This window comes from Ascidiella aspersa, chromosome 9 (assembly GCF_963924565.1).
Source record: "Ascidiella aspersa chromosome 9, kaAscAspe10.2, whole genome shotgun sequence".
NCBI classification, from domain to species: domain Eukaryota; kingdom Metazoa; phylum Chordata; class Ascidiacea; order Phlebobranchia; family Ascidiidae; genus Ascidiella; species Ascidiella aspersa.
This window is the reverse complement of record NC_139455.1, coordinates 20225542-20246333: the sequence shown is the minus strand read 5'-3', so window position 1 is coordinate 20246333 and position 20792 is coordinate 20225542. Positions and strand designations below refer to the sequence as shown.

At 37.1% G+C, this 20792-nt stretch overlaps 1 protein-coding gene and 1 non-coding gene across 2 annotated transcripts; one reads left to right on the top strand and one right to left on the bottom strand.

Annotated features, from left to right (window-relative positions):
- Positions 1–242: 242 nt before the first annotated feature.
- On the bottom strand, positions 243–20587 carry LOC146133498 (uncharacterized). Its single transcript, XM_083396405.1, has 14 exons — positions 20366–20587; positions 19451–19643; positions 18229–18333; positions 17890–17962; positions 17451–17548; positions 16717–16818; positions 15023–15207; positions 13338–13560; positions 12432–12650; positions 10876–10965; positions 7606–7666; positions 6908–7050; positions 4822–5013; positions 243–1675 (listed from the first exon to the last, which is right to left on the bottom strand). Exons 1-14 carry the CDS (start codon positions 20524–20526, stop codon positions 1499–1501), a joined length of 2022 nt encoding a protein of 673 aa, XP_083252531.1. The 5' UTR covers positions 20527–20587; the 3' UTR covers positions 243–1498.
- Trnaa-ggc (transfer RNA alanine (anticodon GGC)) lies at positions 11727–11801 on the top strand. Its single transcript has one exon. It is a non-coding gene; the product is annotated as a tRNA-Ala (tRNA).
- Positions 20588–20792: the final 205 nt, after the last annotated feature.

Below are 20792 nucleotides of genomic sequence, written 5' to 3'. Positions count from 1 at the left end.
CCGATATTTTCTTGATGTCACTAAACACGCACTGAAGACGTTGCTTTAAAATGTAGTTTTTAGGCCAAAACCTTTGGGAGAAGTAAAACTTACGAATGCGGACAATATAAATCGAAGCTTAATGCCTGCATTTTTCACAAATGACGGATTGGGTGTGGTAATAAAAATGTCATTTATGACTAAAGTTATTTCAACAAAACTAAAACATAAGCCGCCAAGGAAAACACCTTTTTTCGTGAATTTGTTTTATTAGCGCCAGAAACAAGAAAACAGCAGGAATTAGAACAACGGAACATAAATTGTGTCAACAAATTGCAAGTCGAACGATGGCTGGTGGTCAAACTGGCAAACCAGACCAGAAGCGCTAATCCGCTGGGTTATACAAACGAAGCAAATTTGCGTAACGTCCATACCAAGCAAAATGCGCTGCAAGGCACCGGTAAGATTTAAAAGCTCAAAGAAACGACGCGGCATGCGATGATTGTCAAATGCTTTTAACATTCTATCGCGTGGTGAGGTTATTGATCGGGAGATTCTCTCTTAAACATCAAAGGTAATTTCAACACGGACGATTAGCCTTATGCGAGGTGCCGGTATTATTATGCATGTCGCCGAATTGAAACATAGCATTTGCGTAGTTTTTAGCCTAAAAGCAACAAAATAACGTAGAGTACCGGACATAAGTTACAGTACCCGGTAGATTCGAACTTTACGCAAAACTTTATATGGAGTAATAATTATTCTTGAACTTAAAAAATATAACTTGTATCGAATTCGCTGATGCCAATTAGGGGTGTAGGCCGCGGCCGAGGCCTTTAGCAGTAATCATTAATCAGCAGTAAGTGTTGATCACAAACTTTATTGGTCGCAAAATGCAAAGCCAGAAAGTCACACGTTCTGTGCGATTTTGTTCGTTCGAAAAATTAACGTTTTAATTTTAGAAAAAGCATGGCCAAAATGCTATAAAAATATGGTTGGCGCGAAGCAAAAGAGGCAAAACCAAGCCAAAAATAGAACAAAAAAGTAACGACTTCGAACCAGTGCCGGGTTACACCTGTCAAAAGACTCTTTTAGCATTTCATCCGGTGGTTACGGATTTTTTTTTCTGGTGTTGGAATAAATATTAGTTAAAAAATCACGTGTAGTGAAGTTTACCAATTATTTTAGGGTTTAAGTAAAACGGGGTGGAAAATTAACACGTGCAAGACAGGCTTTAATTGAGTTTGTTATTCAGCCTTTAGCTGTAACTTGATGCAATGTCTTTTACAGTTGATTGGCCCAATACAAATGGCTGAAGTGAGCACTGAGCAGTACTGCGATAAGGCTCATAGTTGGGAACCACCCTTAAAACAAACAAAATATTACCTGCCACTTATCTGCATGCGAATGGAAAAATAGCCAACGCTGCGATTTAAATGGTCCAATTGTAGTAGAAAGCCTTCCGAAAGTCGGGCACTGGTTTCGTTCGGACGTTTAGAAGGGTAAAGGGGTTGGGTTTTTAGAGCTTAGCATGGGGCACGGGGTCCACCTCGCCCTGATTGTCACCCACGTTATAGGAGACCCAATCGAGAGCGATGGGGGCGGACAGCATGGCGTCGCTGAGCTTGAAAGCGTCGCAAAGCTCCAACGAGTGAGGTGCGATTGCTCTACAGGCCTCCGCAGCCGCCTCGTTCACCTGCGAGTGTTTTTAAGTGGTTTATTGCCGAGTACGTCGTAAAATGTTATGTTAGACAACAATACAGAAATACTACCTGCGAAATATGGTCCATTATTTTGCGATTTGCAAGTTTTTGAGCTACTAAATTTTTAAAGTTCTATGTTGTGGCTTTCAAGAAAATTACATTTTATAGAATTTTAAAAATATAAATGCAATAGTTTTTTTTTTAACAATACCGCTAGAATTTAATTTCTTGGTCAGAACCAAATCTCGATAAAATCAATCGACCCACCGACAATAGACAGATCAAATTTTGGGTCGCACCCATAGGTTAAAAACACTGAAGTAAAGTGTACACTATGACATATCCTTGGCAAAGTCGCTAATTTGTAGCGGGATTGCATTGATTTTTTTTATAATAATTCATACATCCTATTCATTTATTGTTGCTGTGCGACGTTTCAAAATGTTTTAGCTAAGCAAAGGTATGCGAGTGTCAGTAAGAAAGAAACAGTGTGGCATTCACTTCTATTGATGTGTAAATTACGTGTTTTTTTGGGTTTACCATAGTAACGTGAAGTGACTGTTTTGCCACCCCTTGCAAATAAGGAGCCGATAACCGATGCAACCTAGCTGTATCGGTGACTGAAAGACGCTTTTGCCAACGGTTTGCGATCCAATTTTCAAATAAGCGTTTTCTCCTTTGGAAGATAAATCGCCGGAAAATAGTATATTAACCCTGATGAGATCATCTGGTATCTGCTGCCGAAACGTCGGTTTATAATTTTGTTTACACCAGAAGAGTGATTTCTATCTATTGAGATGTTGCATGGTGGAGCTAACTGTATTATTAACTAAGCCTTTAGAATTTTTAGCCTGAAACGGGTTAAGTCTTTTTAATTGGTCGAAAAATTATTTTTGTCGATCAATTAAAGCTGAGCCTTAGCCGGAAAAGTAAAAAAAAACTGTTAGAAGTTTCATTTTATCTAAACTTGGGGAAAATTACTTCTGTTGCTTGACCGCAAGACAAGTAGTTGTGCAATCTAATATTGGAAGCGTAAAATATGCAAAATAAAATCGTGATAAAAATATATATTTAGTTTTAACAGGTTGAAACAAATTTGGGTCAAACAGATCAAAAGCAATGCATAAAAGTAGTGCAAACAAAATTGAAACAGTCCTTCTAGTGAAAGTTTTTTTAACTCGAACTTAATTGGTTTGTTTACATTCCTCCTTCTGAATTCGAATGATACGTTTGCCCCAGCCAGTTAAAATTACTGCGGAAAAACGCTACGAAAAGGGTTAATCAATGGTGAACGGCAACAAAAACCTATCGAATCATTACCATGGCCAATACTGAACGGAAGGAAATTTTTGAAGCCCATGCAGAGGTCAGTATTAGCGGCACAATCGCAATGACGTTTTGCTTTTACTTTTTTCGTAAAATATATCGAGTATTGTGAAAGAAAGTCGCGCGCTTGGCATATACCAGCTGATTTCGTGATTTACACTGTACTTTCAAGCCGGTAGAGAGTTGCGGTGAAATGATAGGCTCTTATTATATTGGAAAACCGCACAATATAATCAGGGTTTTTTTGGTCATAATTATTCTTAACGAATTCGCGGAAAAATCGAAATACAATGGGGTACCAAGGGAAATTTCTTGCAGTTTATTTTGTGCGATGACACAACAGACACCTAACAAAGAGCGCGGTCGTCTTTAATAGAAAGAAAAAAGTCGATCGTGACGACAAAAATTAATGCAATACAATATAAAATCGATCTTTAGTAAAATACGACAAAGAAACCTGGACCAGTGGGTACTTCCGCTGTGTAATTGGCCGCGCTATCGCGTGATTGGCCGAGTCGTGCCGTTTTTTTGCAACAGCCACTATACCTTTGCTACGAAAAGAGTTTTTTTTAACATGCAGTCAACAACCAACTATAAATATAGAAATAGTTGAGCGTACTACTCAGTAATGGTATAACAAGATGTTTTTTTAAATCTGTACAACAAAACCATTGTCCGTTTGGAATTGCTTCAAGCCAGTTTGAAAATTCACTCCTCGGGCCTATAATCCATTTACATACTGTAGGACTGACTATAGGTGCTGTTCTATTGGCCTGCGATCATACCATAATTCTCATATGTTGTTGAAGGGCACGAATGCTAAATAAACTGGCGTCAATTAGTTTAATGCAAACTGGGGTAAATTAGTTTAATATTACTAACCGGGACACCATTCGAAAGGCAATGCTAACCTAAAAAGTATGTGGTGCAAGCTGTGGACGCTGGACGAAAACTCTATCGTACGACCAGTGAAGAAATAGCCTATTTTCTTGAATAAAGTTTTATAAGGGAACGTCCAAAATGCAAATTATAAAACAAATCACTGTGTGCGTTACTGGCTTATCAAGGTTTAACTGGGTGTCACGCGTCATATTTCAAAATTCGCACCTTTTACTTCGCTTGTTTCACTATTTTCTTAATTTCCAAGCACTGTTATTTGGACATTAAAATACTATGCTACCCGTGTCACTTTGGGATGTAAACTTTTGTGGGTCATTTTAATTTAAAAGCAATCTTTAGAAGCGTTGTAATAACAAGCTAATCACGTGACTTAAAGTCACTCGTTTCAAATGACTTGGACTTGCGGCATTGTGTAAAATTATTTGCGTTAAAATAAGGTGTTTTTATCTCAATACTTTATGAAAATGAGCAATTTCTCTTAATTTTTGCACCTAAAACAATGGCTTGCTATATGCTACGTTTTTGTCGTTCTTAGTTGAGGAAATGCTCGTACAAAGTTGACAATTTTAATAGTTCGAAGTTTTCTTTTATGTCAATGACTTGCCTTAAAGTTGACTTGCTTTAAACATGCATTGAATGCGACTTGACTCGGGAAACTGATAACTTGGGACTGGGACTTGTATATATTTGGCAATTTATGCAAAATATTTAACTTGGACTTGAACCTGTTTAGAACATTGATTGTAAGGCGATGCGAGTGTCGTCATAATTTTTTCATTAAAGGCAGACCTAAAAACTTAACTAACTTATCGAACGGCCTAAATAAAAAATCGATCAAGCATAAGTGGCCGACCCGCTAAAAATGCAAACCACCAATCCGGAAACACAGCAATTAAACAATGACGTCGCTCACGTTTTTGGCAGCTGCGGGCGTAATGAGCTCGTTTGCGGCAAGCCAGCCAAGGTCCTGCTGCACAGCGTCGAGAAGGTAAAGGCGCCTCAGCTGTGAGAGCATTGGCTTGAGCGAAGCGTCGGTGTCAGGTGAATCAATGATGGCCTTCACTCGCTCGGAGATCAGCATTTCGCCGTACGCGTAAGCAGCTCCCTGCAATGCACAACAAGAAAACAAACGGTTAAAGGTCGATCGGGGTCGGATAAACTTTAACCCAGGGGTGCTTAAAATTTTTTCACCGCGGACCCCTAATTTTTTTTGCTCAACGTGGACCTCGGTAAGCAAGAACTTTTCAAAATTGACGTCATAAATTGACGTTACAATGCAAATGGACTTTAGAAATCTGCAGTTTTCGGTACACAAAATGTGATAAGGAAAATCGAGTCTATACGTTCAGTGCAAAAACGTTTTATTTTAAATTAAACTCTTTTCCTTAGAAAAAATATACACTTCAATTTGGCCTTGACGGACCCTCTAAAACTAGTTTACGAACCCCAAGGGGTCCATGGACCCAAGTTTAAGAACCCCTGCTTTAACCGGTTGTGTTGGTTTCAATTCTGAATTTAGAAAGCTACCAGGTGAAACGTTCTTTTTCACTTTCTTATTTGGAGCAAGTTATGAGCGACTCTGGTGAATTTTACAACCTGGAATGTGCCAAGCCTATTGTGGAGTATTTGCGATTGACTTCGATTAAAAAAGATGCCAAGATTTTATAATTAACATCTCGTCTAATTTGGAGAAAAATTAATCTGTAATCTCATTTGAAAGCGCGGTAAAAAGTCAATGTGTCCGGGTACACGTGCCACTAGTGGTGGTACACTAAGGTTTTTAAGGCAGTACGCGAACAGCTTTTCAAATCTTTGCAAAGTTAAAATTTGCTTGGCCTAGTTTTAAAATATTTAGACCAGCGTTCGAAACGAGGTGTTTCATTCACTTATCATTAATAAACATCGGTAAATTTGATTTTTTTAGAACCAATTGGTACGACGCAGCGACAGAAAACGCAATTGTGTCCATAGCAGCCATAAAGGGTCGAGAGACACTTGAAATAGACAATGGATAGCAGATTATATAGGCTGCCGCCTAGTGGTACAAAGACCACCTATGGCAGGGGTTCTTAAACTATTTTTAGTGCGGACCCCTAAATTTTTTTTCACGTCGCGTGGACCACGATAGGCAAAATTTTTCAAAAAATGACGTCATAAATTGACGTCACAATACATATGAACTTCATAAATCTGTTGATTTCGGTCTAAAAAATTGTGAAACTGAAATGGAGTCTTAATACAGTCAGTGCAAAACCGTTTTGTTTTTAATTAAACTGATTTCTTTAAAAAAATGATTACCTCTTTAATATACATTAATATTTCAATTAGGCCTTCATGGACACCCCAAAACTAATTTACGGACCCCCAAGGGGTCCATGGACCCCAGTTTAAGAACCCCTGACCTAAGGGGTCAACTTTAACACTGAAAACATTTTCATTGGATTTGGGTATCTTTTTTGCACTGGTCTGTAATGTAGGTTGATAATGAATTTCAAAACCAATACGATCCGGTAGATTGACAGTATCTTGATTAAGACGTTTCCATACGAACTTGTATAATCTTCAGCTAATGTGTATAACGATGAGTCGGTCTGCCCAACATTTACGATGACGTCAATCTACTCGACCTTTTTGGTTATGCAATTTATTAATTTATCAAGCAACATACTGAGTCGTTTTGAAAAGGCTTTCTTGATTCAAATAATAATTGTAGTTCGGGATCATCCTCAGTTAAAGTTCATTTTTATTGCATTTTCATTTTTATCTATATTGTGTGTTCAATCCCGTTTAACGACGAAACTAGTATCAGGTCATACAGCCGATATTTTTTGTCCAGATATCGAGTGTCGTGGTTAGGATATAAATGCAAAGTAGCTTCTAATCGAAAGCGTCAAAGTTGAATTATTTCAACTTTTCGCGACCAAAAACTAAAAAAAAAAACGTTTTACGTTAACGCTAGACGCGTCTAGTGTGAGCCACCCTGAATCGCCAGTCGTCACCTGTACAAGGTCGCTCTCCTGCAGCATCCATGTCTCGAAGAGTCCGGCCTTGCCCGCCTGCATCAGCTTAATGGCAAGCTCCGAGAAGAGCGTGGTCTCGCGCGCCTCCAGGAGGAAGTGGAGGAACTCGTCGTTGCCGAGATCTGGGAGAAGAGGAAAACGAAGATAAAAAGAAGATAATTTCGTTACAAAAAGATTTTCTTTGGTAATTGATTTCAATCGTGCAACGAGTAAACGGGTTATGCTCGTTTGGTAGTAAGTAGTAACGTAGAGTTAAAGTCAAGTTTTTGCTGGGTTTTAAATCCAAACAACGCACTGTCTACGTCATAATTAGGACAGTGCAATAAAGGAGGAAAACAAAGATCAAAAAAAGACGACGATTTTGTTACAAAAAGTTTCTTTTTGTTATTTGATTTCAATCGTGGAACGAGTAAACGGGTAATTTTTGTTGGAAATATTGTGAAATTTAAGTAAAGTTCTTACGCGATTTAAAATCTAAACAGCGCACTGTCTACGTCATAATATATTTAGTACTAAAATAGCGGATGAAAAGCTTGCAATTCTATAAAGGTCATACACTTTTTGCATTAAATAGCGATTAAAAGGAGGCTACAGAATAAAAATGTCGTAAATCTTCAGTTCCGATCGTGAGCGACATTTATGGGGTCTTCTGAAAATTGATGCTTAAAAAAACGTACCTTCGGGGACAGGGGTGAGCTGCTTAGGCCTGAACATTCCCAGCTTTTCCTTGGCCACTTTCTGAAAATAAAAGTATAAAGCAGAGTTAAACGACCGCTGAAAGTTATCGGGCTACGCGCATAATTCTAACGATTTAGTTTTTTTAATTTGTACAATTTTAAGCTTGGGCAAATAACAACAAACAGTCCAGGGCCGAAAAATGCCAAAGGCATGAGAGGGCCGTGGTGGACATCTTAGCTGAACTGTCCGTAGTATTTAGCGCAGTTGAAAGACGCCGGTTTAATTTTGTCGTAGGTTACATATGGCAATCGCACCTAATGCTGATGACATTTGAGCCTATAAGCCTTGCTTCGCGAACATCAATCAAAGGCCGCTATTTTCGGTCATTACCCACACCTGTGATTTCCAACGTGATTCTACACGGCGTGCAATGTTCATGTCGGTTTTGCGATCGTAAATTAAATGTTTTTTTGAGTATTTCTAAAATCCAGACGCCGCATAGCCGAAGCATAAACTTCAAAATTGCGCGATTTTCTCCAAAAAAAAAAAATTCATATTCACATTTTTAAAGACATCGAGGTACAACACAATTCCGCCTACAAATTTACTTAGTTTTAGTTTGATGACCTTGGAATTAAAAGAAAAACTTGATTAAAATTACAAGAAAAGTTTATTCAAAAAATCAATTTGAGCAAGGCACTTTCGACAAGGCGACACAGATGATCTACACAGCTTTATTAATTCCGTTATTAGGGTTTTAAAATGACTTTTATTTGTAAATACAACCCAGTATACTTTTAGGGACGGTTTCTTTAATTTCTGAAACGGTCTTTAAAAAGATGGCGGTAAATACAGCTAAAAATGTTTTTACAGACCATATAACATTTTCTAGTAGTCTTCAAAGCCAGACCTTTGGAAAACACTATTTAGCCGTATTTTTTCCAATATTTAATGAGGTTACAAGTTAATTTGCCCTGAAGAAGATTGCCCGTGTAGGTAATCGAAACGTCGGCACAGAATAAATATTTGTCAGAAGAACCCTTTTTATAATTGATATAATGCCTGGCAGCAACATTATATTCATTTAATGTTGTGTCGTAAGATAAAAAACACAAAATTTTGGCCGGCAAAATGAAAATGTTTTCGTCATCCACCACGAAAAACAAAAAAAATACGGAACTCTAGAGAGAAAGGCCATGTGTGGGCGATTGATTTACAATATTCACGTTCGTTGATTGCACCGAACAGCAAATTAAAGATATACGTCATGTATTGTGTAATCAATGGACCGCACAGGATTACATTTTAATCATAAATTCGCCCAAGTACGCACATCGCTATGATTGTTAGCTTCGATTTGTTTGTTGGGGTCTGCAGGTGTTTTTTATTGCAATTTAAAAATACAGAGATACGTTTCTGTCGTGATAATAGTCGGACATTTTGTAGGATGTAAAGAGAATGACATTCCAATTAGGAAACTAAATACGCCGTTTTGAAATGTCTTTTTGGGGAACATTTAGTTTGCCATATCACTTGATTTCCCAGGACATCGCACTCATGTCCTCGTGGTAAATAAGCGACGTGAAGATGAAAACTCAGAAGTTTAAAAATCCAACTAAATCAAAAATGATTAGACCCTTATATTTCCCTATAATCCGAATTACATTTAAAGTAGACGTCTAGGCGCCCCATTACTTTGTAAGTTGCTGGTGTTAACCGGTTAGTGAGAAATAAAGCAAGAAAGCCAAACAAAAAGCCAGGGTAAACTGTAATTCTAACATTTAAAATCACATAAGTATTGCTTAAAATTAACTTATAGGGACCACCATAAATATTACAAAACTTTATTTCAGTTTCGAGAAATGCCTGCTCGTTGTGTTCTAAAGCAGTGTTTCTTCAGCAGGTGAATGGTTCACCCCAGGGTGAATAAAATTTTTGCAGGGGTGAACCAAACAAAAGGGGTGAATAAGGGTGGACCGTCAGAAATGGATGATTGCTTGCGTCCATTTTGGTGACTGTGTTTTGTGCTTCTGTAGCTTTATATCTCTGGACTCGAGAAAATGTAGATTTGCAAGTGTAAATTTAGCTTGAGTGGATCTTAATAAAATTGGAAACAACCGAAGTCATTTTGTGCTGTTATATACAGACAAGATAGTTTTATCATATCATGAAACAAGGGTGAATGAAATCTAGAGATCGATGCTAGGGGTGAACAAAACTAAAAAACGTTTAAGAAGCACTGCTTTAAAGCTTACAGAAAATCCCATTCGTAAAACCTTGGATAACTGAATTAACATATTACGCCTTATCGGCATCGTTACCTTTTGCAGCAGTAGCACATAGTTAGGGCAAGGCCATCAACAACTATTTTAAACCTGCAGTTTACTAGACTTATTAAACCCCAGTTTACTTGCTTATTACAAACCATAAATCATGCGGTCTCCGTTTTTTCTCGCTGAAAACGTCGAATCAGGCGGTGCTGATGTTTCTTGCTGTTTGCTGTCCGCGTTAATATCAGATGTTGGTGTAAGACAAATATTTTTTGAGTTTTTTAACTACGTAAGTGAGAAAAAAGCGTAAGTCATAGCATTGATCAGCAAGCACGAACCTGCTGTCGTTTGCTTTCAGCATGAATTACAGAATTTCGGTTTTATCGAAAAGATGTGCTAAAATGATTTCGATCGGCAAAATATCCGGGTCAGACCTGCATGAGCAAGCTGTTGAATCGTGTTTGACTTTTAAAAGCGGTATAGTCATTTTTGCATGGATACTTCGAACTTCTTACGCTGAAAATTAATGTAAATGCATATCGGGGAAAATATAGCTGGTAAAATTTGTTTTTAATGTTGATTCCACGTGGTTTGATCAATAAATTCCTTTAAATATCTTAATTTTGTCATGTGTCTTTTCTCAAATGTTTTTCTCCGATTTAGGTAAACTTTTTTTTATATATAGTTTTTTTGATATATATAGTTTTTGAGTAGGTATGTCACTTGACCGCGATACCGATACACGGAAACTGATGAGGAGGCAAACTGTAAGTTGTAAAGGTGAAATAGTATATGGCGAAATATTTTTAAAATATGTAGTGTGAGTGGATCCATTTTTACACCCATATGAGTGGATTTCTAAAAATCCACAATAATTTAGTTACGTATATAAATGAATAATACACGCACAAAAAGTATCCCGATTCGACCTGATACCAAATGACGTCATTACTATGCACAATCAAGCAAATTAGAATCCGCAAAACATCCGGATCATACCTGCATGAGCACGCTGTTGTCCCCCTCCGCCGTCATGGCTGCGTGAGCAGAGCCAATCAGAGCGCCGAAGCGGTTGCAACTCAAGTAGCCCTGCAAAATACAGACGATCATTGGGTTTGACTTTCAAGAGCAGTATATTCAGATTTTTGCGTGGTTACTTCGAACTTTTTACGCTGTAAATTAATGTAGAGGCATATTGGGGAAAATAGAGCTGGAAAAATTTCATTCTCATGTTGATTCCAAGCTGTTTGAACAATACATTTTCTTGTAATTATCGCAAATGGTTTAAATCCATGAACGTTTTTGATCCTTACCCTGTATTAATTCATTTACCTAAAATACCAATAATGTTTTGCTATGCGCAGGCTTTAAATATATTTCTTTAACTCATTTGATCTTCGCCCTGTTATAATGTACTTAATTTACCTGAAACAACAATAATGTGTTGCTAGCGCAGGCTTTAAAGATCTAAAACTCAAGTTATAACGAAAATTTTATAAAAAAATTATTTGCATAAGTATAGGACAAAAATAGTACACCGAAAAGCCATCGCAGACTCGCCGAATCTGTCGATCTATGATGCAAGCAAGCCAGAAAAACAACTGGCCTGCAGTGAGGTTCGAACTCACGACCTCCGGTCAAGCCCTTATCTTTTCGTATGATACGGAAGCCGTAATCGTTGGTCATAAAGCAGCTTCCGAGGGGCTAGATCACAGATGTTATTAAACACATATGTTTGTGTGTCTTTCATTGATTGATACAGACTGTTGATCCCCCACTGTGAAGTTGCTTGTACTAACAAAATGTGCAAGTATTGGCGTATGGTTGTTTCTCGACTCGCTCCTCTCTGAGCCTGCATAGCTCAGTTGGTAGAGCGACGGTCCCGGCTTGACCGGAGGTCGTGAGTTCGAACCTCACTGCAGGCTAGTTGTTTTTCTAGTCTGCTCTGCTTGCATCATATATCGACAGATTCGGTAAGTTGCAATGGCTTTCGGTGTACTATTGATACGGAAGCCGTAATCGTTGGTCATAAAGCAGCTTCCGAGGGGCTAGATCACAGATGTTTTTAAACACATGTTTGTGTGTCTTTCATTCATTCATATAGGACAAAAAGTTAGACTTGTACAGCAGAAGAAAAATGACTTTGAAAAAACACAAAAACTTTGTCAAAAGCCGTAATTTGACAAATTTTATTTTTCTTGAAAAGTTTCGACTTTATTGTAAATTTAAACTTTATTTTGACCGATAAACTTCTTAGAAACAATCCCTAGATGCTGAAAACAACCTTATTCTTCGATTCGTGGTCAGAGGAGGTCCTTAAATATTTTTTTTACTTTATTGACTTTTGCGGGCCCTACTCATTAAGTAGGACAAAAGGTTAAAGATTTGTACAGCAAAAATAACAAATAAATAAAAATGTCGAACAGCTATAAATAAACTAAATAAAAATGAAAAAATAAAATGTAAAAAACATAAAAAATTAATATATAAAAAAATTGAGACTTGGGACAACCAAACTAAATACATAACCAAAAATATGTTCAACAGCCGCCCACCTGGCCTCCGCAGCGCTCTCTAGCGACGTTCGCCACCTTGCCCACGTGCCAGCCGACAAGCGCCTTTATGACGCAACAAAGGATGACCACCTCGGCGTGCTCCTTGGGGTCGGGATCGGTGACGTTGGTCTGCGCCGCCCAGCGCTCTTTAACGTAATCTAGCGCCAGGTTTAAGGCGTAAGTCCTCGCCAGCAGGGGCAGTAGAGCGCGCTGTTGAAGCTGAAAAGAAAAAAGGCGATTTTTGGCTCGCGGTGAAAAGTGGAAAAGTCGGGTAGGAGATTTTCTTTAGCAACTGAAATGTTAAGAAAAATACAATTTCAAGAACTTCGTTTTCGGCAATACAATCATATTTTCATATTTTAAATAAACAAACCATATTAAGGAATTTTTTTAAGAAGGTTTTAAAACAAAACAACATTTTTTATGTGTTCTAGATAGTATTTCAACCAGTGAATAAGAAGAGAATTAAAGTAAAAAAATATTTTTCACAGCCCTATAAAAATTCAAGGGTCAGTTGACCCATGTTTCTTGTAGTACACGTGCAGTTACAACTTCTAATGTAACAGTTTTCTAACTAATGCGAACGATTCGCTGATAGCAGGTAGTACAGCATAATAGATGCTTTATGATGTCACAAGAGACTTCAAAAATCACGCGATATGATCGAATAATAAAAGCATAACCAAAGACAATAATGATGACAGATTATGTTTAAATATAGATTAATGTTCAAAAACATCCGCTAAAGCCTAATGTTAAAAAACTTAAAGACAACAATTCTCCTTGCGCACCCTCTAAAACTGCTGTACGGAACCGAACCAAGCTGGTCCGCGGCCCCAGTCTGGATTAGAGCATCAATGACCGAATAAAAAAAAAAGTAAAAAAACGCGTTTTTTGACCCCGTACCTGGTAGGTGAGAATGGCCGTGTCCGACTTGCCCTTGGCGCCGACGGTCAGCCGCGTGGCGGCGTAGCGGAGGGCGATGGTCAGGCCTGCCTTGCTGCCACCCATCGACATGGAAGCGATGCAGATGCGACCGGACAACAGCTGGTCGGCCACTACAAGAAAACGAGCTCTGGTGCCTTTGATGGAAGTCGTGAAGTTGCCAGCCTCGTCTACGTCCGAGAATCTGCGACCAGTAGAACAATAAATCGACTTGCTTCCTTTAATACAGTGGTTCTTATTTTGTAATATTGAACGTGTTATAATTATTGTTGTATTTCATCAAAAAATTCTTTTTGCTCCTTTAGTTTTCTTTGGTGTTTTTTCGCAGCACCGGTATACATTATACAATCTATTGTATTTTAAATGGTGGCTGACTTGGTGACCTTCGGGTCTTTCATCACACTGCACGTTAAGTTACTCGTTTCATTGCATTCTGTTTTATAAAACAATTACAAACGTGCAAATAAAATATATCTATCGATTTATCTAAACTTTTGGTAACCTGTCGAACCCCTATGTTATTCCACAAGCGTTCGTCGAACCCCAAATTTTCGCTCAGCATTCGTTTCTTCCTCCTAGCAGCTGAAACCGGGCATAATCGAATTATAAACTTGCATTTATATAGGTTAAATTTGCCAAACTTTCGATTTATAACGCTACGTGACACCTTGGCACTTAAGAGATTCGAATTTAGCTCGAAAAAATAGCATTTATGTTTCAGAGGACGTTCTCGCCGAACCCTTTGAAACATAAATGCTGTTATTTCAAGTTAAATTCGAATCTGTTTTATGTTCCAAGGGCAGGCGTCATGTAACCTTTTAAAGTGAAAGTTTGGTCAATTCAACCTATATAAATGCAAGTTTGTAATTTGATTATGCCCGGTTTAGTTCCATATTAGCGCACGGGTTGGCTACAGAACAACAGGTGTTTCAAGATTAAATGTTGTATGACGTCATATTGGAGTCATCCATGACAACTTTAATGTTTCCCCTAAGCACAAATCCTGGATCCGGCCAATTGGATGACAATCACAGAAGGAAGAAACGAATTCTGATCGAAAATTTGGGGTTTGACGAAAGCTTGCAGAATGGCATGGTGGTTCGACAGGTTGTCAAAGTTTAACCACTGCTTCAATGCAGTGTTTTCCAATCTATAGGTCGCGACCTAACATTGGGTGACGGTTATATTTGATTGGGTCGCCCACTGCAGCAGTTCACATGGTTCGATTTATTGGGATTGTGGCAAGATTTCTCAGTTCACGGGAAGTTTTTTTTTTTAATTTACGGTTGCGGAAGCAGTAAAACATGACCCAGATTAATCGTGAAGTTGCCGGCTTCGACCACGTTAGAGAACCTGCGAGCCGAGGAGTTTGTCTTTTTCTGAAGTGTTTGTTTTTAGATTTGGGTAAACTTTTTTATAAGAAGTTTTTTTTATTATATATAGCTTTTCAGTAGGAAGGTCCGATACTTGATATTTTAGCCCGATTTGACTGTAAGAAAAATCAAAAAATACAAAGTTAACTAGTAAAGGTCGCCCAATATCTAAAAAAAATCGCAATTTATTTAGTGAAGAGTGTAACATTTGAAATAAGAACCGCATTCGAGCATTGTTGTCGTCACAGTCGCTATTGTATTGTGTGGACGCACCTGTTGAGGAGATTCTCACGCGGAACTCGGACATTGTCGAAGAAGAGCTTGGCGTTGTCGACGCCGTTGAGTCCGATCTTGTGACCCATGTCCTCGACACGGACCCCGGGCAGGATATTCATCCGCTCATCGCGGATGGGTACCAATATGGCGTGGATGCCGCGCCCTTCACCGTCTACCTCAAGCTGTGTGTATTAGGTTAACGCGGATTAATGCCAGTGTCGCAAATAACACAAAACTGGCTTTACGAAATCACACAAAGTCGGGTACACTATGCACGGATTTGTAATGTAGCTTGATAATGAATTGCGAAGACAAAATGGTCGAGTAGATCGACATAATTTCGATACGAACTTGGATCATATTCAGGTAATGTGACTGCTAAGTAAATGAAAGCATCACTTATAAGAGGTGGGACGCAATTGTTGTCATTCTGAGTTTTTAAGGTGGGAGCATTAATTAGTGATAGCAGTTCGTATCGAAATGTCCTAATCAAGATGATGTCTATCTACTCGATTTTTTGGCTTTGCTATTCTTTATCAAGTAACACACAACTTTTTTTACGAAAGGTAACACACTAACGTGTTTTGAAAAGTCTTTCTTAATTACCATAATAGTTGGAGGTGTTTTTTTTAAATAGTTAGTTCTTGTGCAAGTCCAGTTTTGTTCGTAATTCATTTGGGAAGTGTTATCCGATATTTTATACACAAATTTATTTTTAAAATGTGTCATGAAAAACACCAAGTATCATTATCGGAATAAAGAACGGTAGTATTAGACATCCCTGAGAAGTAACAGTCCATTCGCACAAACTTAATCCATCATGACCGTGCAAACTTTTTCAGGGTGCGTTATCTCCCTAATAATAGTATGTGAAGATATCAATTGTCCAAAGTTCGCATTGGTCTGCACGGTTGGGTAAACAAAACAAAGCGATAGGTTTTGAGTTTTAAATTGACTCATTGCGATACAAATTCTTAACGAATCAGCTGCGTATGGGCAATTTTTATAGTAGGAGATAAAAAAATGGTCATTTATATTAAATATAATTCACCACTAACGCAAAAAATGATGAAAAAACTCCTGTTCGTTGTACAACAAGCGCTTAGCGACAATCGCAAGTTTGAAACGCGAAACGACATTGTTTACACAGCAGTGCAACTAAAACGGACTTTGAACCACACACGTTCACGCCCCTCTTTAATTAGCTGCGGTCATCCTGCTTTGCGAAATTCTCTCAAAAGAGTGAGGCTGGCAGTAGATTGATAGCACATCTAAAAAGCTATTTAACTTGTCCCTATTAAAATAATCGTACAACAACTGTAGTCTAGCCATTCTGAGTAGTAAAGAAAGTGGGAACGAAAGAATATATTTCAAAAATAAACGCGTTTTGGCAACTAGTGTCGTTTGCGATACTTCAGTATAATATTTGCGCAAAATCAAAGGCTAAAGCACACTACATAACATAGTAAAGACTGTTTCCATCTGCAGATTGTAAAAGTAAAATCCTTTGATTCGGAAAGCCATAAAACAGTTCTGTAAACATTAAAACACATAAAATCTTACATGTATAATTTTAAAACATCCCATCAAAGAGCAACAGTTTGCATTGAAATACAACGACATACGGTCGGTTCGGTTTGTAGCGTTGTCAAAAAAGTGGCCTCTACCGTTTTACGCATATATTCACATACCTGTGCGAAAACGACGATGTGCTTGGCGTGGATGGCTCCGTTGGTGATCCAGTACTTTTGCGCGAGGGTGGTTGGCGTGTTCACGATGAACTCCTTGGTTACCTGGGAAGAAAAATAATGCGTTTTCTTTCTTACGTGAAACAATCAAAACGATGGAATCTGTCTATAGCAGAGTTTCCTAACCAGGGGATGGTGAATCAGACACAGAACATTTATCACTGTAATTCATTTATTTCCTCAGTTAAATTTAAAACTATCACAGTTTGGCATTGTATTAGGCCTACTGGGCCCCAGTAGTATATTTTTGACAGCATTTACTATACAAACATAACATTATTCGCACGTTTTTTGTCCGTCATAAGAAAATTCATTAGGCGGCTTAAGCCATACACAAAAAAAACAATGCTGTAAGCAAACAAAAATATAAAGCGACCAGTGAGGCTATGTAGGTGGCAGTTTCATTGGTATGCTCGTAGCTGTAAAAATCCACGGGTATCTTTACTTTTGTAATAAAGTTGGCTGCGATGGCAAAAAAAAGAAACATGGCAGTCATCTAACAGACAACATATGCATTTTAGAACTGACAAGCGCTTAAGGATTAAGTGATACCCCGCCATTTAGGATATGACTATTAACTTTACAGGACACTAACTTCCTATTATGGGAGAAAAAACCCTACATTAAGCTGTTATTTTGATTTGATTAGCTTTTACGTAGCGCAAGATTCCATTTACCTTATCGTAAACTGCCGTGGTTTCCATTTCGACTGCGTTGTTTCCGTACCCCAGTTCAGTGAGACCAAAGCACCCAACGTCATTCAAAGTATCAATTCCTGTTTTAATGTATACAATAGATTCGCACATCCAAGGCAAAGATGGGAAACATGAATATTACTTGTGTAATTAAATGTGGCAAAATGTTCTAATTTTTTAGACTAGCTACAAATCTCAAGGAAAAAAACCCTCATCGGTAGACAATTTAGTTTGCTATTTTTTTTAAAGAAACAATCACTAAAGGTCACAGCATAATCTAAGAAACCAATGCAAAAAGAACATAAATTAAATTATTAAATGGTGGTGGTGGTAGTGGTAGAGCTTAAACCCATATTTGACTGTTTTTACAGACTTCAGTTTGATATATAAAAATAGAAAAGTAATAAGATGTTGTAATTACCAGCCACAAGTTTGTCATGGTGGCGCTTCGTTCCTAGCTTAATCACAGTTCCACCAAACAAGTTAAACTGCACCTGCAATGTAAACAAATACAAATTAAACTTTTTAATTTATATATATATAACATTATATATATATATATATATATATATTATATAAGTATATATGTAGTAATTTTTAAAACAAATTACAGAGAAAAGATTACGAAAATGTCATGTATAAAAAGGTAATATAAAATTGAAACCAAATTTTCAATCATTAATTAGTTATGTTTCTAAATAAAAATAAAGGGATTTTATTGGTTGCTTTTAGTGACACAATCTGTAAATAGAAATCTTACCGTCATTTTTGTTGCCATGGCTGGGTCAATAACGGCAGAGATTTCATGAGCCGCAAAAATGCGGAGTGGATTGTGCCAAAAGTCAGTGACAGATATGAAACCACCCTAAAAATAAAATTGGGTTACAATGGTTTATAGCAGATTTAAAAATCAGGCTACAGTTTTACAGATAAGATTTGGAAAAACAAGTTGATTATTAAGAATAACAAGCAGTGTTTCTTCTAATTCTTAACCACATGCGAAGTTGCTAAAATTTTGCAAATGAGTCGAAAATTAGTGCGAAAAGTTCCTGAACTGTCAAAAGTAAAAGTATCAAATGGGTTCTGCAGAATCTATTTTTCAGTATATTCTAATGTTAAGTCCACAGTTTATTTTTATCACTTTCAATACACGTTTAGATATTACATCTGTCTAACCTTTAAACTTGGAAGAAATATAGGAATTCACCTACATTGCGAATTCTATATAAGTTGCCATACTAAAAAATAACTTCCAAATAAAAAAAAAGAAAATGCATACATGAACACGACAGACAATTGAAAATGACAATGCAGGATCTGACAAACAAGCTATATAGAAAAATCTCTTTGTGAAGGATGTCTGGATTGATAATGTTTTATTGGTGTTTTTTGGTAAGTAGCTTGAATAACACTTAATTTTGGCCATTTTTTTGAATGCAGCTTAAATAAAATTAATTCTATAACTTTTTGTTTGAAGATTAAAATTACTCATTTGGGCGCTTTTAAAGCTTTTTATTTAAACATAGTTAAAAACAAATTTCTGCACTTTTATGTTCATATATAGGTCAAATAAAAATAAATTTTAAAACTTTGGTAAAGTAAAAATTTGGTACTGATCCTATTGAATACATTATTATGTAAAAACCCATTAAAAATAGTTATCATTCGGTCTTCATTAAAATCTGTAAAAAAAATATTAATTTATTTTACTTATGCACTTCTGTGAAAAAAGCTTGCAAGGGCCCAAATTTTGCAAATTCCAACAATTAAAACAAGTTTTGATGATCGTTTAGCAACAACTGGCTAGGAGTCATAAAGGAATTAGTTTGTATGAATTCTAGTATTCAGTGAAATGTTTCTCAGTATGTGAATATATCATTAAATATAATCCTTTCAGCATTACAAAGCTAGTTCATGCAAAGTATTTTTTTAACATCTAAATATAAAAAACAGAATAATTTAGAATGAGTATAAGATTATACATCACAGATGCGCTGCAATCTTTGCAATGCAATGTCTCGTTCTTCTGCCAGGGAGATGTTGTATCGGGGGGTCATCACCGGATCACTCATAAACTCACGAAACTTGTTGCGCATTTCATGATTGTCGTGATCAAGCAAGTGTGTCATCTTGTCCTTGTCAAATGACAGAGGGGAGGTGGATTCCCATTTTTCTCTGTAAGTGAAAAAATGGCAGTGGAATTATTTATATGCGGCAAACTATGTGTGTAGTGTTGGTCCTGCAAAACAGTTTTGTGCTGAAAGTTGTAACAGTGTAAACATAAGATTGTGATGTGGCATAACTTCCAAAACAAACATCATTTTGAAGTTTACTCATAGTCTGTAAAGTATAGCAGATCTCTACGCGACCTCACAGCTGCATGCCTGAAAAAATTGGGTTGAACCCCTACTGCATTCTATAATTTGTGGCTGTCAAAGATTCACACTAAAAATTTTAAATTCTTTAGGCTGGCAATATTTCATCTTAAATGACATAACTGGCATAGTTGTGGAATGCCATGCCAAAACAATACTAAGGGAACCTAACTTGATGATCACATTCCTAGGGTCAAAATACCAAAATGGTTTGCTGAGGGCCTGATTGCATTATATTGCCTTCCCACCAGAAGTCTCAAAAAGCGTGTAATATAGCTGGTCGAATGAATTTACCAAAAATAAATGTGCATATATCTGCCATTTTTGGCATAGGATTTTACATCATAAAAAAAATATTGGCATGAATCTTTGGCAGCCACAAGTTACGGAATGCAGTCATGGCTAAGGGCGCTCAGTATAAAGAATAAAAACAAAAGATATAAATGTAATTACTTTAAGATAAAAGATAAACTTTTAGTTATTTAAAATGCAAGTTAAGACAAAAAAAAAATTTTAACATACCTTATTTCCTGTGGAGTCATTTTGTTGTTGACTTGGGCCATGACTTTGCCAGTGTGCAATCTTCTGTTGGACGATTGATGGACTGCTACCATTGTACATGTATTGCTGTGTTTCAGCTGATTAAAGAAGCGTTGACAGTGAACCATCTTTGACGAAGCCATTGTAAATGATTAACAAGGAAAACAGCTAGAACATAGATCTATTAACAAGGACGATTAAACAAAATCTATGAACAAAGAAAGCAGTTAAAACACAAATATACTAATATTAAAAGATTTAAAACATATCTATCAAGGAAAACAGTTAAAATATAAACCCGGTTTTATTAAAATGACTGCCTTTTACTCTGACCGCTAGCTTTGCGCATAGTTAAGCGAAATTTAATTATCTTTTGTGGACAAATGCGTAGCGAACCAAAAACCCTTAT

Excerpts from the sequence above, each read along its gene's own strand:
- LOC146133498 (XM_083396405.1), bottom strand. The coding sequence starts at position 20,526 with ATGGCTTCGTCAAAGATGGTTCACTGTCAACGCTTCTTTAATCAGCTG. Across the intron at positions 13,561-15,022 it reads CGTGAGAATCTCCTCAACAG|ATTCTCGGACGTAGACGAGG; the intron begins GTGCGTCCACAC and ends TACTGGTCGCAG. Across the intron at positions 5,014-6,907 it reads AGGAGAGCGACCTTGTACAG|GGAGCTGCTTACGCGTACGG; the intron begins GTGACGACTGGC and ends TGTGCATTGCAG.